General features: G+C 43.2%; 1 protein-coding gene across 2 annotated transcripts in view; it reads left to right on the top strand.

Moving 5' to 3' along the window:
• Window positions 1-22,897, top strand: part of LOC119562096 (limbic system-associated membrane protein) — a 134,095-nt gene extending 111,198 nt beyond the window's left edge. The window contains exons 6-13 of one of the 2 annotated variants that reach the window (XM_037875395.1): window positions 890-1,030; window positions 1,584-1,715; window positions 2,793-2,890; window positions 8,807-9,036; window positions 11,177-11,581; window positions 12,311-12,369; window positions 20,057-20,101; window positions 20,829-22,897. In XM_037875395.1, coding sequence (XP_037731323.1) covers window positions 890-1,030; window positions 1,584-1,715; window positions 2,793-2,890; window positions 8,807-9,036; window positions 11,177-11,581; window positions 12,311-12,369; window positions 20,057-20,101; window positions 20,829-20,947 — 1,229 coding nt within the window. In that variant the 3' untranslated portion in view covers window positions 20,948-22,897. The remainder of the gene's footprint in view (window positions 1-889; window positions 1,031-1,583; window positions 1,716-2,792; window positions 2,891-8,806; window positions 9,037-11,176; window positions 11,582-12,310; window positions 12,370-20,056; window positions 20,102-20,828) is intronic. The other variant, XM_037875396.1, reaches the window with a different exon arrangement.
• Window positions 22,898-27,252: the final 4,355 nt, after the last annotated feature.

Below are 27,252 nucleotides of genomic sequence, written 5' to 3'. Positions count from 1 at the left end.
GCAATAGAATATATTATATGATATATTGCAAATCGCATGTACTTTGAAAGAATTGCATCAATAACACATGTTTGTTATGGCTCCACTGGCGTAGTCGGTGATAATTTGATTGGGTCCTAATCAGAGATGCTGGGCCGTCCATGTCCAGCGACCCCTATTCGAGGGCCAAGACACGCCCCTGGGGTCTGGAGATGGACTCTAATTTGATATGTATATTGAGTGGACCATACACACCATACATATCGAAGTGTCTCTGTGCGCCTTTTGGTTTATTGAGCTGTTGATACTCGCACTTAAATGTGGAAATTTCTGGGGAAAACCAAACATCAGCAAAGTTTGTGCTGGCCTCAATTTACGGGCTAGCCAAACTGAATGAAATCCCCCAGAGCTTTAACCTAACAAAGAGGGAAAAAGTGAGGAAAAACAAAAAGACTGAAAATAGAGTAAACACGAAATCACAAACCAGCCATTCAGTAGCCCCCAGAAAAAGCAACAAAATATAATAATGCATAGGAAATCTACATAAAATGGAATGAAGCCATCGAAGGCGTCAGCTGGCCATTGTCCTTGATTTAGTCGGCCGGCGCAGGGCAGACATAATTTTTAACAGCTGTAAAATAATGCCGCCACAAATATAAATAAACGCCGGTCCCGAATTAAATCAAACTATGCCCCAGCGGGTTCAAAAATGGAGGGGGACTACACTTTCTGAAGACCAAGTCCAAAGTTGGAGACGCGTAAATGCCGTTTTCTCTCATTCAATTTGCATTTCGGGGCGCATTTATTTATTCAAATTGTCCGGCCCCACTTTGCATACATTTGGGGACACTGGGACCTCCACTGGCCATTTCTAATGTGCTTTCTCCTCTGTTTATATGTACCATTCCAGTGCCGCCGAGGATTCATCACATTAGCACCGGCGGACATTTGCAAGTCAAGAAGGGCTCGTCGGTGCGCATCGAGTGCTCGGCCACGGGTAATCCAATGCCGAATGTGACCTGGAGCCGCAAGAATAACATTTTGCCCAACGGTAAGATTGTGTGAAAATTCATAGACGACTGTGCCCGCAGTTCAAGGAAAAAAGGACACCCAAACAAAATGGAAAAACCAAACCAACCACGCAAATTAAAACCATAAAGAGCAACAAAGGAGCGGAGCAGCGAAAAAGTAAATGAATACAGTCGTAAAAGAAACTTTAAACAATTTCCATAAAAATGGAAAGTCAAAGAAATTATATTTTCTGCCCGGAGAAAACGCTTTGCTCGTTCTTTATTATTAAATAAAATGCTCAGTCTGCCGGCAAAATCGCAGTGTGTGAATGTGGTTTGGTTTCTTCTCCGTTGTTTGGTGGCCATTATCCATTGGCCAAAAGCCAACCCGCGGTGGAGAAAGGAGGAGCCTCTGGACTCCGGACGGACATCACTGTCACGTTGATTCCCCGTAATTGGCTCTGTCATTTCTTGGGCTGCGGACACTTGGCCATCCGGACTTTGGACCTCCTCCTCTGGATGGGAGGATGGAAGGATGGCGGCCTTATTGAGTTGCATTTTTCATGTGGTTTTCCGCGACTTTCCCCGTTGCAGGCGAGGAGAAGCTCCACTCACACGTCCTCTCCATCGAGAATGTGGACCGGCACAAGGGCGGCGTCTACATATGCACTGCCAACAATCGCGTGGGCCAGCCCGCTTCCAGCCAGGTCGTGCTCCATGTCCTGTGTAAGTATGCCACCCATAACCCACCGCAGTTCCCTATTTGAACATTCGCAAAATAAATGGCTACAACATTGGGAAAAATGAGAAAAATAGATCCAAAATATACTTCAAACAGTTTTATACATTCTATAGCACTTTATATAGGTATACAAATAGATTTCTCCTCTATTAGCTTTTTATTTTAATGTAAAACCACTTTTTTTTAAGCAATAAAGCGAACCAATACAAATATGCACTATTCAAGTCACAATAAATTTAATATTCTTTCAAATAGGTTTTCTGTTTTTAATTATTTTTTCAAAGGCTTCAACAAATATAGTGTTACCAAATCCATTAAATTCTGCAATAATTTATATTATATGTATATTCTTGTTCTATACTCAGATTTGTTATAACATTTACAATGTGCATTTTAAAATTTAAAATTTAAGACTTTATTTCCAACACTAATTACAATTTTGCACTCCGATTTTTTTTTCCAGTGTAGGCACACAATGGCAGCGAAACGAATTAATTTTTTCCGAACGCCACTGTGCCACGGAGTTCGCCTGTCAGTCCAATTTATGTCAAATCTGATTTCGATTTCGAACGGGTATTGACTTTTAACGCTCTCGCGTTCGCTCTCACATGCATTCGAGTATATGATGGAGGTTGGGCATGGGGTTAAGGGGTTAAGGGTCGCCCGCCAGAAAAGGGGAATGCTTTTATTACATTTACACACTTACCGACATTTATTGGTTGGCTGGCAATTATTGAATTGCCTGGCGGGGAATCGTACTCCCGCTCGTTCTGACATTTATTAAGAATTTATATGTATAATTTTGATGGGCGTCGGACTCAGTTACCATTACCCAGCCCCACTTGAGGGTCATTACATGTGCTAATTACGTGGCTCCCAACTCTATTTACACTTTTCGATACCATTTGGCTGGCGGGGCCATTGGGCCATTGGGCCATTGATTTTTCGCTGAATGTTCGCTGCCATTCCGTGAGACAGGACAATGTTCATGTTATTAACTAATTTCTTAACGTTCTTTCTCCTCCTCCTCCTCTCCATTTTTTTTTTGTATTTTCCCCCAGTTTCGCCGGAAATCTCCGTGGAACGTCCCGTGGTCTTCTCGGGCGAAGGGCACGAGGCCACGCTGGTCTGCATCGTCCACGGCGAAACACAGCCTGAGGTATGTTTTAATTAAATTTCATACATAAATTTTCATTATCGCGCTTGCTCACTTGGAAACACGTACAGCGGACCACACGCCCCCGCAGCGGATGCCACAGATATAAAGATACACAGACGTACAGTTCCCGAAACCCATATAGAGAGAGAGAGACCGGTCCATGGGTACACATCTATCCCATAGATTTAGACATCTTGGCGAGTCCATTGTTTAACTGAAGGCCGAAAGCATATGCCTGCTGTTTGCTGCCTGGTCTCTGCCGCCATCACGCATTAATTAAAAGTCTACAAAGGCAAATTGAAGTGCAATACAAAGTGCAGATGGGAGATAAAGGGACGCAGGACTCGGGACGCAGGACGAAAAAGAAAAGGCGCCGGGCATAATTTTAATCAAACATCGCTCACAAAAAGCCCAAACGAGCGAGTGAGAGCCGGCATGTCCTCGATGTCCTTGTCGTCCTGTTGCCCATTGCATTTTCGTATATCCAGTTTTTCTGCAGTAATTTTGACTTCACTTTTAGCCCGGCTCGCACTCTCCACTTTCTACCCATCTCTGGTGTTTATTTTTGTGCTCTGCGCCTTTTGTCGACATTTAAATTAATACGCTCGGCTATAATTCAAAGTAAAATTGCGGAAGTTGCCAAAGCGGAAGTGAGAAGCGGCGGTCTACCAAAAAAAAAAATGGAGCACAAGAGAAATGCCAAAGAACCGAAAAGAAAACCCAAAATGACATGGCGCACACACAGGCGAGAAAAGCAGGGCGGAAATGGAGGGATTGGGATATACTAGGGTGATCCCCTCTGGATTAAAATCAGGCATATCTTGATTATCACTAAAATAATTTAAAAATTTGTAATTTTGAATATTAGTTCAATAGGATCTAACATATCTGCCAAAAAGGTTCTAATATATTTTTAGACTCCTTTGCTTTTTAGATTAAAGTGATAGAAATATTTAAAGCTTAAAAAGTTACTGAAACTAGAAGTGCGGAACCACCAAAAATCCAAGTCATTAGCCCCAAAAACCCAGCTATTTTTACACTTCGCTTCTTATGCCTGCCGAATAATGGATTGGAAGACCTTAATTTGCTCAAAAAGTACCCAGATCCACCCTAACGTACACAGACGAAACCCGAATAATGACTTGCAACCGCAAATGTCAATCCTTAAAATTATACAGCTCCCGTTTCATTTCACTTTGTTTCGTTTCATTTTGGCCCGATTCGTGGTAAGTCCGTCAGCGGCTCTTTGGCCCGTTCCACGAATTTTCCGACAGCGCATTAAGTTTTTATGCTATTTAATTTTCCACATTTTTTTTTTTTGGCCCCTCGTTTTGTGGCCGCAAAGAGTTGACTGCTTTTCCAGCGAACAGCAGCGTAACTATTTATTTGCCAGCTAGCTGCAGCTTTTTATTTGCTCTGTCCAACACATTTCATTATGGTCGTGGACCCTTAACCCCCCAGCTCCGACCCCTTAACCCCTATGCGGGCCAGCGTCAACGTCAACGCCTCCTGCTTTGCATTGTGCATGCCATCATCGCCAGTTGACGGAGCTGTGGGCGGTTAAAAACGGGCAGGGGGGCGTGGCATTTAGTAGTCTTTGAGAATGGCATTTCCGCATGCAATTTTTACATTTGCCTTTCTCGCAGTTCGTCATTTCCCTCCTCATTCACTTAATTTTTCATTTTTGTTTAAGTTTTCCTTCATTTTTGTATCCCTGTGGCTAAGTGTATACAATTTAACGCTTCCTTTTCGGCTGTTTTTGGGGCACTTTTTTTAACGAGCCTGTAAAGCTCTTGACTCTCGTCTACTCCACCTGCAACTGCAAATACATATAGAAATTTTCAAGTGTGCCACACAGACGTGAGAGTTTCAGATTTTTTTGATTAGCTGGTGGAACTTTTGTTGTGTCTCTTTCATGGCCCTTAAACGCTAATTAAGGAACTCATTGGCATGTAAACCATCCAGAGGTCAAAGGTTTAATTAGCGTGCTAAAGGGAGAAAGTTGGCAAATATCTGTGGCCTGCCACAGTGCCAGTAATTACGGTTAAAAATCTGTTGCATAGAATTTCACTTCCATTACTAAGGGGGGGAATTTGAGAGCCAGAACAAAGCTAAAAATGATGGGCATCCAATGAACTAATGAGTCCTGGATGCGAATAATAGGTATATCCTGCGGCCGCCCGATGTGCAGCATTGTTCATATTGTTCCGATGCATCGCGTGCAATTTTAATTATGTCTTGTCATCGATGAGCAGGCATTTCGCAGCGTAAAAACCGCAAACTATGCCACACGGGGGCAGCATATTAATTATTTAGCGCGCATTGAAGGGCCCTATATTATAGCGTATATATAGATTGATATGCACACTCACATTGCCAGACAGACTGTGGCACTTATGTGCATATTTACATATTAATTACGCATTGCACCACAAGCCCAAGTCTGGCATATTCATAATCCATTGGTATTGTCGATTTGTTGCATAATGAATATCATAAACATGCTCTAAGCTGTGTCTGTGGGGGGGTGAGCCCCCTGAATCCCACTAAACACCCCGTCCCCCACGAAGGCAACAAAGTCATTAGAGCAATTGTCATTAACATGAGCGACGGCAATGGGACAACATCATTATCAACGTCATCGGGCGGCAGTATTGTCAACGATGTTGTCGCCGTCATCGATGTCGGACGCATTAAACATGCAGCAGCATTTGACAGAGCCATCAACGTCAGCAGCTAACAGCATTAATGGGCGTCCGTTTGGACAGCCCCTGTTCGCTAATACGCCCACACGCCACCCTAGGACCACCCTAGGACCACCCTAGCACCACCCCAGGTCCACCCACTGATATAACCCATACCACCTACCTCCCAAACAAGGACCCTTGATGAGCTTTCAGCGCTCATCACTCGGCGGGTGGAAGTGGGAAAGAGACACTGCAGCCATGCCGCTACTATGGCTTTTAATTATTTTGCAAATTAATTTCCAAATTGGTAATTTTCTTCACATTTACACACACACATCGCTTCGCACTTAATGGGTTTTTGTGCCCGGGTGAAGGACTGCAAGTTGGCCTATTGGCCCGCTCCGAAATGAGATGTTTAGATGGCACAAAATTGCCAGATAATTAGAGGATTCGTCGGTCTGGAAATTACTTGCCGGGGAAAACGTTGCAAAAATCTACTTGATATACACATTTTAAGTGGTAATTTATCGGGTTTGTGTCGATGAGGTTGGTGGAGGGTGTTAGGGATAAACCAAACCTATCCCAACGTATTTTATAGGTGGATTTCTCACATTTTGAAATAATAACGTAAAGTTGTTGATCCATTTTTGATCAAATTACAAATACTCGCTGAATTAAATCCAACCATTTTTTATGCTAAGCATTTTGAAAATTAAATACCAGGGTTTTTTGATTAAACAAAAAGTATTATATTAACGTTGAAGATTATGTTCATACTTGATCCTATTACAAACGTTATGAAATATATAAGCAAGCCTTTTTTCATTGTGTATATTTAACCCATTTGAAATTGAACAATAGTTTACAAAGCTCTCTGTAAGGAAACCTTTAAAATATACCTTAGAACTAGTTACAGCACACTCAAACATCAAACGTTTCATAGCTTCCTTCCCATTCAATTGTGTGCAACATATAAAATGGTGATATATTAAACGTCGAGAAGTTTGAAGTGGTTGCCCATTTACAGACTTAATAACACAGTAGGCCGGCACTCTAAACTGCTGTTGAACTAGTGTAATTAATTACGGCAAAGTTATTTATTGTCATTATCTAATTTCTATTAGCTTTTCCCAGGGCGGCAACTTTGGGGAGCAGCTGTTGGCCCTGGCCAATTGGTGTAGGCAGCAACTTAAGTCAAACTGTGGCCATTAACAGCGACACCAGTAAAAAAAGAGAGGAAAAGAAAAAAGAAAGCGATTCCTGTGCCACACGCAATATTTCCCATGCGCGTGCTGACGTGCCAACGCGGCGTATGCGTAATTCCCACATGCCTCTTGCAATTATTTGTTGGAGCGCTTTCACTTGGCAGCTGAGCTGCCAGCCATCTAACAACACTCTTCCTTTGGCAATTTCCTGTGCTGTGCCAGCTGAAAGGAGGTATTGCATAATAGATTGCCAGACGGAACGGAAGGGAAAAGGGAACTGGGAGCCAGGATTCGCAGGGTTCCCAGTATTCACAGGATTCGGGAGCAGGAAAGCACCCCGGCACGCATTCTGCTTCCCACTTTCTTCTTCCTTTCTTTTTGGCTGATTAGTGTTGATTGGTATTTCTCGCTCTGCTGCTCATCAATGCTAATTTCTTGCCGCTTCTTCGTCTCATTTCGCTTTGTTTTCTCTCGGCCAGCTTCGAAGTTGGCCAAAGTTCTTGTTTCCAATCGATACGATACAATTCGATTCATTTCCTTTCTCCTCTTCACGTGCCGGCGAAAGCATTTGAAAATGAAGCGCAAGTGCAGAAGATTGATTGGCGCAACATTTGCCTGGATCTACTTATTAATGAAGTGCACACAGGGCGGCCAATCAATTGCCGCATCCGTGGGGCAATTAATTCAGTTAGCTGGGGAAAAGCTGATGGTTTTGGGGAAGGGAGGTGGGAAATATTAAATAAAATAATTTCTGGCCATTTTTCTGCCACGTCAACACTTATGCCTCGTTACGAGCGGAGCCAGGATGATTTTCCCGGCTGATCCAGGGAAATGGGGCCCCCAAAACCATACCAAACATGGCCAAAACTAGAGCTTAAATCAAGGGAAAAGCGTAAAATCAACAGCACACCCATGGCCAGTCGGCTAGAAACAAAAGGCATGAAAAACGCAAACATCAACAATTCGGACAAATAACGGCATGGGCAAAAAAAACATTTATGGCACGCCGGCATAACTGTAACTGTCGGAAAATGGGTGGAGTGTGCTTGTGTGTGTGAGGAAAATATGACAACACATATGCACTGCTGACAGCCATTTTAATGGAATATGCGGCAAGCACCGCCGGCGTTAACTAATCTAGCCAAATAGGAGCAAATAAATACCAGACTTGAAAATAGAAATGCCACCGATAGCAGGCTACTATCCCTATCTCTCAACATAAATTTTTTCTATTTGTTTTAATATTTGTGCGAGGACTGGAGATTGGATTTTGGTATGTGCGTCATGCCAACGAGCACCTGCTGCTTTCGGATTGCCCCGCACTACTGCCCGCATCCCCTGTTAATTCGTGCGTTGCGTCCTTGCTTATCTGCCGACTACAGCCCGTATCCGGCCGTATCCCGCCGCATCCTGCCGCATCCTGCCGCATCCTGGCGTATCCTGGGGTATCCTGTCTGCGAGCTGTCATCGTGGCGACTCGCGCTCCCCATTCATTTACAAAACACGCACGGTCCTCTGTTGGATAGTTGGCATCGGGTCCTTTTTCGAGGATATGTTTGCACAGGATTCGTCGAGAATTCCGCACTTGACACACAAAACATGTTTTCGAAAACGGGTCTGGGTCTGGGAAAATATGTGTAGCAAACAAATAGGGACAAACAATGCCGAATTCAAGATGACTTGGTGAATGGGGCCAAACGAAAAAATCTGATGGGAAATCAATAATCATCGAAGGAGCGGCAGGGGGCACGTCGAGCTGGTTTTCAATTTCAACAGGAATTACGCTTAATTGACGCTCAAGTGACAGCCGCACGAAGTGGCAGTGGAAGTACTCTCGCCGCAAATCGTCTTAACTTTTGCCCCCACCAGTGACCCCAACTACCGCTTTCTCTCTATATCTCGACCACAGACCTTAACCAACCTGAGATTATCAGGTGCACAAAACGCAATCACGCACACATCGCTTACTCTGGAGCCGGTAGCTCGTGCTCGCCTCGATTGACCAAGTTTTCAATTATTTACAGGTAATTTGGTTCAAAGACACCATGCAATTGGATACCACCGAGCGGCACATCATGGAGACGCGGGGCTCGCGGCACACCCTGATTATACGCAAAGTGCATCCCCAGGACTTTGGCAACTACTCCTGTGTGGCCGAGAATCAGCTGGGAAAGGCACGCAAGACCCTGCAGTTGAGCGGAAAACCGAACGTAGCCGTTTTTAATTCACCGCCAATCAGTCAGTACAAGGACAGGTAAGATTTCGATGGAAAAATGGGGATTGTATAGCTATATACTATATAAGGATGGGCATGGTATAGGGGATGATTGCAAGTTAGAGCCACGTCCGAGGTCACGACAATGCTTGAGTGGTTCGCCTAATTACGAGTGCATTGGTGGGGCCACCGCTTAGTAACTGAGCATAAAATGCAAAATCCGTAACAAACGTCAGGTATTCCGGGCCTGATTGGACATTGGGCACTGCCCCTAGCTGATGATGATGCACAGGGTAACTTTATTAGATTAATTTCGTTGACTGACAACTGGCAACTGGCTGATGGCTGACGACGGACCGACAGACAAACGGACAACTCTCGGGGTCGCCAGTGCGTATACGTAACGTAACGTATGAAACTTTTAATTGGATTAGCTGTCATCAAACACACGCACACTGGCACACACTCTGGCCTCATAAGTGGGCAGACAAAGGCATAGATATAGGGAAAGGTACTGGGAACCCAGCCAAGCGACAAACAAGCCAACATCTCACGTCACACCACCCGAATGAAATGGCAGTAGAAAGTAGAAAGTAGGGATAGACATGGATAGACCGACAGCTAGATGGCTTTGCACTGGTTTTTCAACAGAGGAGTGGGGCCAGAGAACACCTTTCAATAATTCAACTCGAATGGAATCCAATAATCTGTTGAAAACATTACCAAAAAAAACTGAGATAGCCATCATAATTTGGAGCAGAGCTGCGAGGAGCGAGAAAGCCATATTGCGCATACGCCCCGTTAACGCAACTTTGCAAAAAGCAACTAACCGAACATTTTGGCCATGTCAACTTTTGCGCTGATTTCATTTCGTTTCATTTGGTTTCATGATTCGCTGCCGGAAACTGCTGCCGGCAATTAAGCTACCAAAAAGCCCGAATCGGGCATACAAAGTACGCCAAAAAGTGTTTTTTTGGTTCCGAAATACCCCAGATCCCTTCGCAACCAATCGTCTGGCGCCAGTCGCCGGCTCTTCAATTGTTAATAATCATTTTTATTGCTTGCGTTAGTTTTATGCTATATGCGAAAACTTTTCTGATTGGCGTTTTATGTTTTTATTGTGCCCAGGACTTGAAGTTATTAGTTCGCATGGCCCAATAATCGTACAGAATAGATGGAGGGCGAAAACAAATGAAGGCCTGCGATGCGATAGAAAACAGGAAGCCAAGGGATGCCAATGCTGATTAACATTCAAATTGTGTGCCGAATTTATCGCAAAGCAATGAACTAGCGCCCTATGTAATGGTAAAGAAAACATTGCGACATTGGGGTCTCAGGAGGAAGTGTGGGGGTCCCTAATTAGTTGTTTACTTGAAGAGCTCCATTGGATCGAAGTGGAGTGGCCATAAATAACTTTGGCCATCAGCTACATCGGCGACTAATGAGCTGATCCGTCTTTAAAGCATGCTTTTCTCCCCCTTTTCGGGGCTGATGAACCTTTAAGCCAAGCGGGGGGCAATGGCCAAAAATGCAGTTTACTCACCCTCCATCTCCATCTCCTCGAGCTTCCTAATCACGGCACAATGCACCCAGCTGGGGTCGGGGGTCGGTCATATAACTTCATTTACACTTGAGCTGAGAATGTGGCAGGACTGTTGGCTTTTCGGTTGAATGGACGCATTGTGCGAACCCGGGATCCGGGATGAGAGGTGGTTACATGATGGGTGAGATGGGGGCAGCTGGGCAAACAAGGAGCCAATAACAAAAGGCGAGGGCGGGCATTATGTTAAGACTGCAGTAACGGCAAACGACGGACTCGAAGACCGAACAACAAAGCTGCTGGCTGGCTGGCTCATACGCAGTATCTTAACCCAGCCATTGTCGTCAGCCATTGATTACGTTGTTGTTGTCACTCGGGAGGTCCTTTTCCCCAGCAGGGAGCTCCCCTTCCCTGATCCTTCTTAGCTATTCTTGGTCCTGCTGACGTGACTGCCGGCTGCGTGTTGGCCTTAACTGCAGCAGCAGCCAGGGCTCTCAATGGAGAATTTAACAATTACATATTGATTGCCAGCGCCTCAGAATAAATCCCTCGCCAACTGTTGCACGCGAAAAACTTTGCGATAACCCCAAGCTGACTAACTCCCTGGAAAAACCCCATTTTCCCACTTCCCACTTTCAGATACAACATCTCCTGGGCCGTCGACTCGCACTCGCCCATCGAGGAGTACAAGCTGTCCTTCCGCAAGTTGCCGCAAGGACACGAGGTCGTTGGCAATGCCATCGACTCGCCCTCCTCCTCCAACTCGATGCTGATGTCCTCCTCCTCCTCCTCCTCGTCCCAGATGTACGGCACGGGCTCCGGGCTACACGGCCATCGGATTGGCAGCAACATGGGCGGACTGTCCGGATTGTCTGGCAGTGGCAGCTACTCCGGCTACGGCAACGTGATGCACTGGGGCCACAACGATTGGCGCAACGTCGTCCTGCCGGCCGTTCCCGTTTCGCACCACTACGCGCAGGGCATGAGCTACATGGTGCGCGGCCTGGATCCCGACCAGCACTACGAGGCCACCGTGCAGTCCAGGTGAGTCCGGGAAGGGTGCCGAATTATAAAGGCAAAACCTCCAAGGGGATTTGAGGGGATTGGCATGGTTGCACAGTGGTTAAAAGAGCAGTATAAAAAGAGATTTATAACATTAATGTTATAAAATCAGTTAATGTTTTTAATGGTGAACCAACAAAATGTAGCCGTTAAAACAATGTTAAGATAATTAATATTTACTACAATTTGAAAACCTTTTTATAAAGGTGTCTAAAAGTATGCAGTGCGAAAAAGTATCCTGAACTCTTTCTAAATGAAAACTACTGTTGCATACTTTTAGGTTCTTTAATAAATGAATTAAAAACCTCACTGTCTGTTGTGTACAACATTTATTTTTAAAGATATTTAAAAATAGTTTTGAGAAAAAAGTCTTTTGGATCTGCAGGATAAATAAATAAATATACTTTCAAAACCCCATAAATGTTGTGTTATAAACTAACCATATAAGGTTAAAACAGTAGTTTGGTTTTTGATTGATCCGTTTGGACCTCAATAAAATTGAACATTAAAGTATCTTCCCCTAAACTAAGTCTTAGTAAGTCCACTGTGCAATCCAACTGAGTAACCAGCCTGCTTGCTAATTTGACCACTCGAGATATTATTTATAGTCGCCTAGCGGGGGAGCTGTCATCATTAGCAATCATTTGCATATTAATACCGGTAATGCTCCTGAGCTGCATAATTAATACAGCACACGGTTATCCATTTCAGGAATCGGTACGGATGGAGCGATTTGACCAACAGTTTTGTCTTCTCCACATCATCGAATGGTGAGTACCAGTACCAACTGCCAGTGTTCCATTGTGTAAACATTACAGCATCCTTTGCACCGGTCTAACATGGAAATACCCTAACAGAAGATTACACAAAAGTCCATGTACCAATTGATTGGGGGAAAATACTCCAATCTTTTAGGGTATTACCACCTCGGCGAGCCGTGGGTCAATTGAATCCCATTTGCTTGTATGCTTTCTGTTGTCGGCTGCATGCATAATAATTTGGTATTATGCGCTGCTTTCGCCGATAATCCACAAAAATCACAATCAAGCTGCAGCACGCAAACACAAAGGCAAGTCATAAAAATAGCAAAAAAAATACACGTATGGCTTGAATCGCTTTGTATCGCAGCCTGAGGAGAAAATATGTTCAAGCTGTCATAACTTAATGCAGTTAAATTTATTGCTGAAGCGGGCTCAGTGAGGCGTGAAGTGAACACGTCGCACTCTCGTTTGTTTTCCCTGCGAGAATTTCCGCAGTCATTTCACATTCACACTTAAAGTCCACCTTGCACATGCACAGCATGTCTGTTTATCAAACACACTTTTTAGTGCACTCACGGGTAGAAAGCGCAGCTTAATGAGTTCTTTGAGTAGTGATCAGTATGTCATTCAAAAAACAAATAACCACACTAGAGGATTCGCCACAAGTCATTAGAATATCATCCAAATATAATGAAACCATAAGTTTTTAGAGTAATTTAGGGGCTTGGAGTTGGGATCTGCCATATATCATTCTATTATTTAAGATACCATACAGCATATTTAAGGATCTTGTACGAGTCATTGGAATACTATACCTAACTAATGCCAAAGAAGTGTTGCATATTTCAGGGGCTTTAGTAGTAGCAAAATCTTTCTAAATGTTAATTGCAATTGAAGACAATATTATTATTTTAACCAATTAAATTTGAATAGGTTTGCTTTTCCTAAAACATACCTGAAAAAATAAATGAAGTCCACCATTATTCACACATCAAGTATACGCCCCGTTGGCAGTTACTTTGACTGTCGGCTGACAAATTAGCGGTTGTGGAAATCTGCATGTGTGTGCATAACTAATTGATGGCACAGTCTTGGCTCTGCATAATGAGGGTTAAAAATCAAACACGAGCACAAGGCACCGCTAATTGGATGTTGGCGAGCCCTGAAGTCCTGTCCCTGGGAAGTTCCTTCAAAGTCACCTTCGTCGCGGCAATAAATAAACAAAGATGCAGTGCGTCGATTGCCAACCAGGAGCAGGCTGGAACCAGGCCAGACCAGACCCGACCATGCCAGCCAGGTGGGTAGATCTAAATGCGCACTCGAAATCCATTTATATGCAAAACTATTGTTGCGTTGCATACGGAATTCGTGTCGGGTGAAAGCGAAGAAAGGCGAGGTGGAGGTGGAGGTGGAGGTCTGCCAGCGTGAAATGTGGCGCGCGGAGAAAAGCGATTTTCCATGCAAATGACGCACATTTGGCGGCGCCGGCTCCCAGATCCGCTGTCTTTTGCCATCTTTTGGCTGCCACTGGCATGCGAAATGCATGCAAATGCAAATAGTGCACGGTTCAGTGCCGTTCCGTTGCCATTGCGGCTGTTGCAGTTACGCTGATGGGTCCTCTGGTTGGGATCCTACTGCTCCTGCTGCTCCTGCCGCCGCCTGGATCCCCTTTCCTCAGCCAGCTCCCCCGACAAACAAACGCATAAATATGCAGTGGCAACAGCAATAAGAACAATAACAAAAGAAATATGCAATAAACACGCACATGGCGAGTGAGATATACTCATAGCTCCATGCTCCGCGGAGGACAAAGCGAAGCGGTGAAAATTTAATAAAGCAAAACGTGAATGCCGCACTCGCTGACAAAAGGGCTCCTTTTGCTGCAGAAAAGCTATAGCTATCGATGTCGCCAGCGCCTGCAGGACGTGTTGCTTTTGACGGTCCTGCATCCTGCAGACATCCATCCGCGTATACACGTATCCGCATAAGATGCTGGCACCACCAACTTCATTACGCGCCATTGAAATGGCATTCCTTCGATTCGCATGCCACGCAACACATATACATACCATCGAATTGGAACTCCGTTCGGCGGCAATTTATGGCTGCGCTTTGTGCTAATGGAAATGACTTCATTATATTTTCGAAACGTAAACAATTTACGCAATTAGTGACCGAGCATGCGATGCAATAATAACCGCAGCAACAGGGGCAACAAGGTGCAATCGAGCAAAGCGGCAACTAATGAGCCCGGAGTGTCATAACAACGACCCTCGCACAATAACCGTAACACTAAAGGACGAGAATCGTCCTAGACTGCTATACAGTCCCGCACACACACAGGCAGACAGACAGAAATATCACCAGTTCATTTACCTGTGCCACAGCAGGTAAACGTGTCCTGGAAGTAGAGCAAGGTGGCTCCCCAGGACCCCAGGACTCCTGGCTTTAGCCTGGCCACTAAGAGAAAGAAAATGCCAATTGAGGGTTGTCTGCAGACAGCAGTTCGCATTTGGACCCCATTCGCCACGCATCTGAGATCCCCACATCCGTAGACACACTCAAGCTGCAAATGACTTTTGTGAAAACAAAAATAACCGAACTACCTTTGTTACATTCTAAAGCCAACGAGAAGCTCAACAAGTTACAGTTAAATGGTTATTTTATTTGGAAACCAACTATTATAATTACTGCGAAGACAACAAACTGAGAACCATTTTGTTCTTTAAATGAAAGTACTCAACTGCATTTTGCTAGTTCCATTTGCCAAGAAAGCCTTAGAGAATAATAAGTCGAAATAATAGTTTATTTAAAATATATATATTATTTAAATAATAGTTAGGTGTAAGTTTCCCTTCTGTGATAGATTAATGTATATTCATCCACTTAAATATTTCTCTGTTTTATGAAATCATAAAAAAATAATATAGTAAAAGCACAAATAAACAAATTATTCCCCAGTTTCAGAACATGGTGCTGAACTACCAGAAACAGAACCATTTGATTACAGCTTAGAGAGACAATTTATGCAGGACATTATGGGTCAGCTTAAGGAGCCCCTTAGGGCGTATGAACTTCGATTTTCCTTGGCCATATTACCAACATTGCGAATGGCCTCCAAGTGCATTTAATTTTTACGATTCCATTGTTTTTTGCTTGTGTTGCCATTGTCATAGCCCCAATGCGTGGATGTAACTGAATAAAAGGGGGTGGTTATAAGGATGGAATAGACTGCCGGCCCAGGTATGCAGCTATTTACATCATGGAGTTCAGTTATAGTAACGATGCCGGAGCACGCGGGCTCAGAGATCAGGGATCGGGGATCGGGGGTCGGGGGTCGGGGGTCACATAGAGCAGCACATAGAGACATAAAAAATAATGCATTTTGTGCACGCGAAAAAATACTCGACATAAAGCAAAAAAGAAGTTAAATAAAATTACAACATAAAGTAAGGCAACGAGTGTTCAGTGCTCAGTCGGCGATGGTGTGGCAATGTTTGTGGGGCATTGTGGGGACGGGGCATGCGGCATGGGGCACGGGGCACGGGGCATTGGGCGGACGTTTGGCTGGATAGTAAGAAATATCAGAAAATGAAAGACTCGTTGAAAGTTGCGTAAAACTTGCTGAAACTGCCAACTGAGGAGCAGCAGCAATAACAGCAATACCAACAGCAACAGCAACAGCAACAAGGCATTCAAACGATGACAAAGTGGACCCTTACTGCATGTCCTTTAGAATGCGTCGGGGCAACGTCGCCGCTCCTGGCACTGAGCGTCTGCTCAAAAACTTTCAATTTACTCGTCCTAGTCGGCGACGGAGACGGCGGCCATCGTGTCCTCCAGCTGGAACCCAGAACCCAAACCCAAACCCAAGCCCCCCTTTTTTTTACAAGCCCCACCGCCGCCCCTGTGCGTTTGCAGCTTTTGTGTTGCCCCTGGGAATACTTTAGTCGAGGCCCCACTGAACAACTGCAGCAGCGTCATCGCTTTTTGCGTTCCTCTATTTTTTTGTGCTTCTTTTTGTTTGCCTCCATGTAAGTTGCAAAGTTTGCCGGGGCATATACGGCATTGGGGGAAAATGGGGAAAAAATGGGAAAAACCTAAGAGAAAATGAGGCAAGAGCCGGCCGAAGTTTTGTAGTGGGGCATAGTGGCAGCATAACAAGCATAGTGGCACACAGGCAAAAATAGCACCGCGCTGCTCTCGGCTGCAAGATGTGTAATGCGAATTCTCCACGTGAATGTTATGTTTATGTAAAGTGCAGGTCCCACAATGCCAGCCACCCAACACCAAGGAGCTTTTGGAGGAGCCGCAGACCCAGAGACAGACAGAAGACACTGTTGCTGAAGTTCCTGGCCACAAGTGCTGAGTGCTACCCACACAAAGCAATGTGCGACTGCATTGTATTACTTTGCCATAAGTATTCCAGCACAGCTAAGCTTTAATCAGGGCTTTAAGGTCCAGTGAAACCCCACATCTAATCCCGAAAAAAAAAACACCATACCAGATATAATGGAGAGCCAAATCCGTGCGGTCATCCGGCGACAAACGAGCCACTGCTGAACGTGGAGCATTGTTCAAATGTTGCCCTGCTGCTGGGCTGCCAACTTGAAAATCCGCGGTGAGGCAGCCGCTGCTTTTTGCGAATCCCTAATAAACTGGCATCGCAGCCCCTGGCAGAGTGGCCAATGCCAGAACCGTCATGTCACCTGTGCGAAAAATCGGATTTGCCTGCTGTACTTACGAGCATCAGCAACAAAACAACACCAGGACAGCACAACAACAGCCTTACACGGAGAAAAACTAAGTCCCAAAATTTTGAAAATTAAAAAAATTTCTTATGTTGCACTGTTTTCTAAAGAAAATTTTTTTAACATTTCATAGGCAATCAAAATATCTTTAAAAAAGACGAAAATTTAATAATAGTTATTTAGTTAAATGGAAAAGAATTCCACATATATGTTCATTGCCATATGTTGTTCTCTGTAAAAAAAATCATACAAGATCTTGTTAAGCACTTTAAGGTTTTAAAGACCTATCTTAGCTATTGAATTAGTTATCACTAAAGTTGGACAAAAAATTTCGTTATCTTGAAATTTTGTTAGCATAAATTTAAATACACAAATTCTGTGAACAGTTGTGGGGTTTGAACTCCTATCACTAAGGGCTAAGAACTATCTCATCACTTCTTTATACATTTTTTAGCATAAACATAAATATACAAATTCTGTGAACACCAGTGGGGTTCGAGCTCCTATCACTAAGGGCTGAGAACTATCTCATCACATCTATATGAATCTATAAAGTTTTTGGCATAAACATATTTATACAAATTCTGTGAACAGCAGTGGGGCTTGAACTCCTATCACTAAGGGCTGATGAGATAGCCATCACATCTTAAAGAAACTTTATTCTGTTTCAAAGTCTTAGATCATCATATCTCTAAGAAACTGTTTTCTAGATTTCTCATTTAGATTTAATTTAGATTGGATATCAAGCTGCCCCCTTTTTTTTGCTGTGTATAAGCAGTAGCCCAACAAATCCGCCTCTGTCCATGTCGATTGCGTTCGGTCATTTGTATTTGTTGCCGCACCGCAATGCTATTACGTGAAAAGCGCGTGGAGGATGTGGGAGATGTGCAGAATGGTCGTGATGGTCGTGATGGTCGGGATGGTTGGGATGGGCACTCTATGGGGGATGTGGAGCAGTCCGAAACCGGACAGGTGCCGAAAGCCGGACCCTCGCCACTGCGGCGACATCGATGGCGAGTGCGCGCTTATTTAGCTGCGCAAACGAGAAATCACAAGTGACGTTACGGTTTTGTGCCGCCAACCGCAAGCAATAAAAGTCGCCACGACAGCCGTATGGACGGCATGGTTGCAATGGTTCTATTGGTTCCAATGGGCAGGGGCCACATTAGCCAGTCGGCCACATGGTCACGAGTCCAGCTGCTCCAGCATCCTCTGTACTCCATCGCCCATCCTGAATCTTCTCCAACATCACGGCTTGGTGGCCGCGTCTGTTTTCATTACAAAATTGCCGGCGTTAGCTGGCACCGCAATTGACAATTTGCTTTTATTTTATGTTGACAGTTGGGGAATTTATATGGTAATGCCGTGGGGAGTGCGAGTGTGCATTGCATTTGATCGCCGCCCGTCGGCCATTTTTCTTAGTCGCTTAACCGACCAGCCAACCAGACGGCCAACGACTAAATGGCCAAATGAATAGAGACATATGAGAGCGGGCTTGGGTGAGTTGGGATGCACTTGCACAGAAAGGGGGGAAATGCATTTTGAACTTGATAAGAAAGTTCTAATTTTAGTTTAGGCCTCCCCTTTAAAATTATATCAACATTTCAATTGATATATTTTAATATAGTAAAATATTTTTATAAGAGGTCTTGTGATACTTGCTATATTTTTTACCAAGAGACTGGTTGTATTATGGGAACCTAGAGAAAAATAATATAATATAATAATATAAAAATATGTGGCTTAGTATTATAAAGGATTATATTTAGATTTTATAATTAGGTATTCTTTTAAATAAAATTATTTTAAGCTTTAGCTTAGTATAAAAATATTAGGCAGCGTTGTTTTGTTGATTCAAGTGGGCTAAAAAAGTTGAGTATTTTGTTTTTTTTAAGAAACCTTTTATAAAAACCCAAATAAAATTTCGCTTATGTGTAGAGTGTGCATTCAAGGCGGGAATTCGCCAAATGAAAGGTGTCATGTTTCGAGGCGTTGGCAGCCCAGATGCCTCGATAGATAAGCTGTCCCGGTTGCTGGCCAAACACGTGTGCAACATGCAACCTACATTGATACCACGTCCGGCATTTGGGGCTCCATGTCCCCCATCTCCTCTAGAAACCCCATCCCATCCGTTGAGGTGCTGGAGAGTCCGGCTCTCCATGTTGGCTGTCTATTAAAAGTGTCAGCAATCACTGGGGGCGACCAGCATCGGCATCCTTTCTTGTTTGCCTGGGGGGGGGGGGGGGGGGGGGTTGCAGTTTGGAGGATCCACGAGATGTGATGTGTGGTGTGTGCTTTAGATATGTCGCTGCCCACTGGCTGGCAGGCCATCAAATATTTATAAGTTTTATTCGCCCGCAACTTGTGACAGTGCGGCAGATAAAGAAGTCGATGTCCCTGGCAGCCAGGACATTTCATTAAAATCGATGTGCGGACATATGATATATGTGAATGTATGCAGGAGGAGACCTGGGCATGGATCCGCAGGTCCGTCCCTTCATTTACTGGTGTTTACAGAGTCAGGATTCGCCTTTGAAGAACGGCTCCCGGTGGCCAAATGCTCATTTGTCATTATTGACAGATGCTGCTCGTTGCCATTTTAATTGGCGGCCTTAACGAAATGAGCTGGCCGTCGTGGAGCCGGAATGCGTGGATTGACCTATGACCACCCACCGCCCACTTGATTGGCCATCTGCATCCGCATCCGCAGTCGCAATCCCAGTCGTCTGCGCAAAAGTAAATCCTCCTGATTGCAGATTGCACTTTAAGCGTTAATGATTTATTTACCCGCATGGATTTGATATAAATATCGAGGAGGGTAGGGCTCGGGATTTAATTTTAATACCAGCACCGTAGCATAGGCCTTGGCTAGCCATATCCATCGCACTATCCCTACTTTCAACTCTATCCTAACTTTCAACGACTGCTCCACGTACTAATTGCAGATGGACCTGTCGATCTGTCAACCTTTTTGAATCACGGTCTGTCAGGTTAGTCTCGTCTCGCTCTAACTCTCTTTCTGTCTGCCATCTCTCTCTCTCTCTCTCTCTGTCTAACTCTCTATTTCTCTCTCTGTCTTACTCTGTATGCCTCTCTTTCTCTCTCACTCTTTGCATGTTTCCATCCTATCTGCATGAAACGTATTTATTTTTTAATACCTTGTACATACATACATACAGCTCAATATTTGCGCTAAGCCAGCCTGAATAAATGAAATACAGCAATATAATAATAAGAAAATAAAATCGGAAATAGACCAAATACGATATTTATATATACGTACACACGTTTGTCCGGGCAGTTTACCAACTATTTGGCGTGCCATTTCCGTTCGCATTTCAAAGCCCGATCAAGAACAGAAAACGAAATAGAAAAATCCCCCAAAACAAGTTTTAATGTGTGCCATTGAAAGTCCGTTTAGATGGCAGGTGTGTGCATGGGTGTGCGTGTTTATCCCGGAGAGGTGTATTTCATATATATATATATATACGTATATCCAATAGCCATTGAGTACATTTCAATCTGTTGACTTGCATGCTCGACCAATTTGTTTTACGACCATATAGCCAAATGAATATGGAAATGCACACATTCGTGTGTTGCGATATGCGATATGCGCTGGATATTTCCATTCCGATTTCTATGTACCATTCTATTTCTTTGTGCGGCCCTTTCGAGCGGATTAATAAAAGCGTATTGCATCCATCTTTATTGCAGATAACGAGATGAGGGACCTGAGCGTCACCTTCTACGGCAGCAGCGCCATCAACCGACAGAAACTGGGCCTTTTGGCCCTGAGTTCCGCCACACTGGCTCTGAGCCTCTTGGTGGCCTAATTGCTTTCGATTTCGACCTGAGTTACGTTACGAATTTCACCGCCAATAGCAATTTGATCTGGAACAGGAGAAGGGATACAGGAGATTGGTTACCGAGGCCACAGAGGTCCTGCACAACACTCTATAATCCTAAGAGATGATCCACATAGGCATAAGCGAGTACGAGTATTTACCACTACGATTTCTCATTGTTCGATTCGAATTTCTCAAGCAAAGTTTAGTGAATTAATCAAGAAAAGGAAATGAAAATGAAAAACGGAACCATACATTATACATGTAACAATCAATGTAAAAGAGCATGCAACTGTTCAAACTAGGACCCATAAAAGAACATACATTAAACAAACACTTTCACCTTCGCCGACCATTCCAGCACTCGAAAAAAACCAGTGTACATAGATTTTATTGCATACTCCTAGGTATAAACTGCACCAAAGAATAGAGTCACTCGACGAGCGAAGAAAGGTAAATTTACATATAACTAGTACGTATGGAGGTGTTAATGGTGACCACGGCCATCAATGATCCAGGGCTTAGTCACCCAGAGTAATTTGTAGCATTATGCGGATAGTTAATTTAATTAATACATAAATGCATAAACTAATTATCGGATACGCCACTGCCGCCAATGCACTTCATACCATGCGATTTAGTCAAATTTCCCGATTAAACGGCAGAGTCTAACTAATTTGCAGCATTCGAGACGCATTTCAATGGCTTACTGTGGACAGCGTTTTCTAGCTTTTTGCAATTTGTATGTATGTAGCAGCTAAGTAGCTTAATTGACCGCATAAATGCAATTAAATTAGTCAGCAGACCTATTGATTTGGTATGTAAATTAATCCACACACGAAAAAGGGGCAGCATATAGATGCTTCCATATGGCTATTGGATTACAATTAGAGTGTAAGTGTAAATAAACACGATTGATATGTGTAAGGCGGAATCGCAACAGTAATGTAGCAAGTAAACAAATAGTAATCCATATTTGCCGGGTTCAATCTCGTGGCCAAGGTTGTTTTATGTAAATATATTGCACCACACAGTCATTCGAAATCTCATGATATATGTACTTACAGTTCGATACTCGTATTGTTGCTTCACAATGCACCCCGTATTATCCTTTTTGGCAATCCAAAGATATCGAAGGCCTGGCAGAGAACGCACCTTAGATGCAGTCGTCATAACACATATGAGCTAGACGATAAGTGAATATTGTAATGAGATTAACGAAAACGACGCCTACATATAAATAAATGTATAGGAAAATAAAAAATAACTTTACTTGATTTCCAAATAAACTCAGCCATATACAAGATACGCATTCAGCTTTTCTAGAATTAACAATAAATGTGGTTAAAAAACCGAAACAAAAGGAAAAGGATAAATCTAGCATAGTACTATATGTGTAATTAATACTGCTGTCAAACGATTGGCCACACAAAGCGATAAGTGAATCACAGTAAATGTATAATTTGTGTTAATGTGAATGTAAATGGATGTGCAACAAGCGATACAATTAATGTAACAAAAGCAGCAGCAGCAGCAGCAGCAGATAATATTTAAATCCCCAAAAATTCAACCAACCAACCAAAATTCCCCCTACGATTCCCACTTAAAGTTGCTTTGGTCCGGCGACTGGAGCCCATCGATAAGTTAGCTAAATGATATGATGATAATGACGTCGGTACTCAGTATATATACACCTGAATATAGCGATTGAGCCGTTACTTGGATGTGTAATTTACAGCTTAGTTATAGTTATCTCATTTTGTTAAATGCAACAAATACCAAATCTACTTTAAAGTAATAACAATACTAACCTACACCAGAACATTTTCGGTATTGAATGTATATGTGACTAGAAACCGTATGTGTATGTATATTTGATTATTTTGTAAAATTTTTCAAAAACTATAAATAAAGTCTATATTACCATATAAATGTAAACCCAAGGCTTCTGCTACCTATTCTCTGTTTTCTCATAATTTATGCAGCCCCTTTTCAGAATGTATTTTTCCACTTTTGCCCGGCATAGTGGATAGTTTGGATGTGGATGTGGATTACCCTTCACAGGACCATGATGCTCATCAAGCACTCTTCTGCTTCTCCTTCTGCTTCTCCTTCTCCTTGGAGACGTTGCAGAATAAACACAGATGCAGTTGCAGATGCAGATTCATACTCGGATTCAGATTCAAATAGAGATGCAGCTGGCAAACGCGACTTGTAAAGGGTCGAGGAGACCGGCTCGTTGCGTAAATGCAAGCTTGGTTTATTTTATTTACTCCATCCAGTTGTCATAGCCCAATGCAGCCGGCTCACCTTTTGTATGTTGCTCGGTGATGGCTGTGTAGACATTTAAGTGAGCCGGCAGAGATGACGACCCATCCAACCATCCAACTATCCAACCATCCAACCATCCACATCCACCCAACATGGCATCCTCATCCCCATCCCACATGATGGAATGGAAATGAAAATGGAAAAGTTTTCAGTTGCTGCCTCCCGAAACACATCCACATCCACATCCACATCCACTCGGCTGCCAGATTGGAGTAGCAATGGTTACACAAGCTCTGCTGGCAGCTCGAGGAAAAACTTTAAATGGAAAATTTGACAGACAGACATAACGGTATTTTAAATGCGATCCGAATCACACACATGCGTCCATCAGCAGCTTAGGCCAGGCGATATGTTCTATGCTATATGTATATCCACTCTAGGTTTACCTATTCCAAGTCCGAGGAGAGTTTAGAGTGGGCTTTCTACTCCGAGTAAATTGAAAAGTTTAGCCGGCTAATGAAATGCCCGGCCAGCCAGCCAGCAGCATTAAAGCGCATTTGTTAAATAACCTTTAAAAAATAAATATATATAATTTGGCCCGAAAGCGGGAATAAAAAGAACAAATTCCAAGAGCTCATGCTGGCGGCAACCGGGGAAATTGCAAGGTGCAAATGGCATGAAATTACCGCAAAGAACTGGCGACCCGAAATTTCTTCCTTCTCCCGCTTCTTTTGGGCCCCCAAAGTGAATGGAAAGTGAATGAGAACGAGTGAGTTTTTGGGGGGTTTCGGGGCCCAAGCAAAACCCAAAACAAGGCACCGAATCTTCCACACGTTCGCATGAATGTGCCATGTGGCCATGTGCGTGTGTGCACCTCATTTCCGGCCATTGTTTTCGGCCTGTACACGAGTCTCCTGCCTGCTGGGGCTGTCGTTCAGCCAGGTCCTGCCTCTGCTGCACTCGGAAAAATCTAGCGTCTCTCGATAGGTCTAAAAAGATTGTTTGGCTAAGTTATCTTCAGCTTTTTCAGATGTTTATCTGCCGTCAGTAGTTAATGGATCTCATCAATCCAGGTTGGAGTGCCAATTGATTCGATTGATGAGAACATTTTGTTTCGGAAGTAAATTCGGATTCGAATTTAAGATAAAAAGAATCCATTTTTGCGGTTTTTCAATCGTTATTTTGACAAATCAAGGCCCCCAGCAAAAATACCGACTGTTCTGTTTCCCCATCACTTTCCGGAAAATTTAACTTTTGACCTGTCCTTGCATTTTTATAATGCTTTTTTTTATTTTTTCCGAAAAATAGCCAAAATAAAATCTTCAAGGATTGAATGCCAATCGATTGGGAATCAAACTACGAGCTCAACAAGGTACGACATTTCGTATTCTGACAATATTTGGCACAAAAATATATATGGTAATTTTTTTGGTCTAAAATAAAAATTCGAATTTTCGAATATAACCTTTTTATAGGTTTTTCGTTCGCAGTTTGGACAAATCAAGGCCCACATCTACTAGTCCGACTGTTTTGAGTAGCTAATGACCCAAGCTAACAATCCCAATCACTTTTCAAAAAATATATTTTTTCACAAATTTTTAAATTTTTTTAAGGGTTACACATGAATTTTTGCAAAAAATGGTCAAAAATAAAATGTTCAAGGTTTTAATGCCAATTGATTGGGAATAAAGTTACGAGCTTAACAAGGTACGACATTCATAATTTAGAAGCAATTTGGCACTATAACAGGTAAAAACTGATTTTTTAGGAATAAAAATAGAGATTCGAAATTTAGACAAAAATGCCCTTTCTCTTCGACGTTTTTCATTCGTAGTTTGGACAAATCAAGGCCTACAGCTAAAAGGAAGACTGTTTTAAGCAGCTAATGTCCTATTCTAACGATCCCCATCACTTTCCGAATTGATTATTTTTTGACGAGTTTTTACTTTTTTTTTTAAGGAGTGGCACATGATTTTTTGCGTAAAATGATCAAAAATTAAATGTCCAAGGTTTTAATGCCGATCGATTGGGTATCAAATAACGAGCTCAACGAGGTACGACATTTCATATTTAGACGCAACTTGGCACTATAACGGATAAAAAAACTGAATTTTTATGAATAAAAACAGAGATTTGATTTTTATACAAAAATACCCTTTCTTTTCGACGTTTTTCATTCGTAGTTTAGACAAATCAAGGCCTACAGCTAAAAGGAAGACTGTTTTGAGCAGCTAATGACTTATGCTAACGATCCCCATTACCATCCAAAAAATTTACTTTTTGACCAATTTTTTTCTTTTTTTTGGGGGTGACACATGATTTTTTTTCGAAAAATGGTCAAAAATAAAATGTTTAAAGTTTGAATCACAGTCGACTGGGAATGAAACAAGGAAGAACGCTATAGTCGAGTACCCCGACTATAAGATACCCGTTACTCAGCTAAAGGGACCAAAGGGAAATGGAGATATGCAAGCAGCAAAGCGAGATTGAAATGCGCCACCTATCGGCGGTAGATAGATTTAAGCGTTATGGGCGTTACAGTGGGCGTGGCAAATTTTTTTTTGGGTCAATCGATAGGTATTGACGAGACCAATACAGTTCAGTTAAAATTTTGTATCTAGCATGAAAATTGTGGGCGCCACAGGCTTGAGCGGTTTGTGGGCGTTAGAGTGGGCGTGGCATATTTTCGTAACAAACTTTCGCTGCGCACAAGACTACGGAATCTAAATCTGAGATCCCAATTCTCTATCCTTGATAGTTTCCGAGATATCCACGTTCATATTTACGATTTTTTGAAGTTTGTGGGCGGTTTGTGGGCGTAAAAGTGGGCGTGGCAAACTTTTTTTTGGGTCAATCGATAGGTATTGATGAGAACAATACATTTCAGTTAAAATTTTTATTCTAGCATCAAAACTGTAGGAGCCACAGTTTTGGGCGGTTTGTGGGCGTTAGAGTGGGCGTGGCACTCTACTGAAACAAACTTGCGCTGCGTAAGAAGCTCAGGAATCTGCACGCCAAATCTCAATAGCCTAGCTCTCATAGTTTCCGAGATCTCAGCGTTCATCCGGACGGACAGACAGACGGACAGACGGACAGACGGACAGACGGACAGACGGACAGACGGACATGGCTAGATCGACTCGGCTAGTGATCCTGATCAAGAATATATATACTTTATGGGGTCGGAAACGCTTCCTTCTGCCTGTTACATACTTTCCGACGAATCTAGTATACCCTTTTACTCTACGAGTAACGGGTATAAAAACGAGCTCAGCGAGGTATGACATTTTGGATTCGGACATTATTTGGCAGCATAGCGGCTAAATCAAGCAGAAAAAAGCCTAAATTTAAGAGAAACGTGATGATAAGATAAAGATGGTGCTTCCTCAGTGGTGACCTCTTGAACTTCCGTCAGAGCCCTTCAAATTTAGTATTCCACTTAATTTTTTCGGTGCAGTGTTTGGCTGTGCCCCTAGTTCTGGTTCTGGGTGCTGTTCTCAATGCCATTCTCGTTGCCGTAGTCGTACCCGTTCTACTTCCTGTTGTCGTTTGGCTGCTGTTTTCACGTTATGAGCTACTTGTTGTCCCGGTGCCTCATCCCCAACCCGGAGCACCCATACATGTGCAGATGCGAATGCGGATCCGTAGGCCTGCTGCTGCGTGTGTGCGACATGTTTACATAAAGTCCTTTACCGCTTCTAATGCATTATGGCAACAACACGAACGCCACTCGACGCTGCTTGTATTTATCGTATGTTCTTGCCCCGGAGCCTCGGCCGGGCTAGTTGAATGCGACAAGCGGCAACAGAAGGGGGCAACAGGGTACAGGGAGCTGCTGCAGCGTACAGGCAGGCAGGTTGAAATATCACAGAGGCAGCGCAGCAACAAAGACACACTCACACTCGCACACACACGCACACCGCTGCATAAATATTTACATACAATATTTATTATGCTAAAAATAAGCCAAGATTTAAAAGCAGGCGAAATAAGGCCAACTTGGGGATGTTGGCTTTCTCATT

Source organism: Drosophila subpulchrella, chromosome 3R, assembly GCF_014743375.2.
Source record: "Drosophila subpulchrella strain 33 F10 #4 breed RU33 chromosome 3R, RU_Dsub_v1.1 Primary Assembly, whole genome shotgun sequence".
Taxonomy (NCBI): domain Eukaryota; kingdom Metazoa; phylum Arthropoda; class Insecta; order Diptera; family Drosophilidae; genus Drosophila; species Drosophila subpulchrella.
This window is presented reverse-complemented; position numbering and strand designations above follow the sequence as displayed.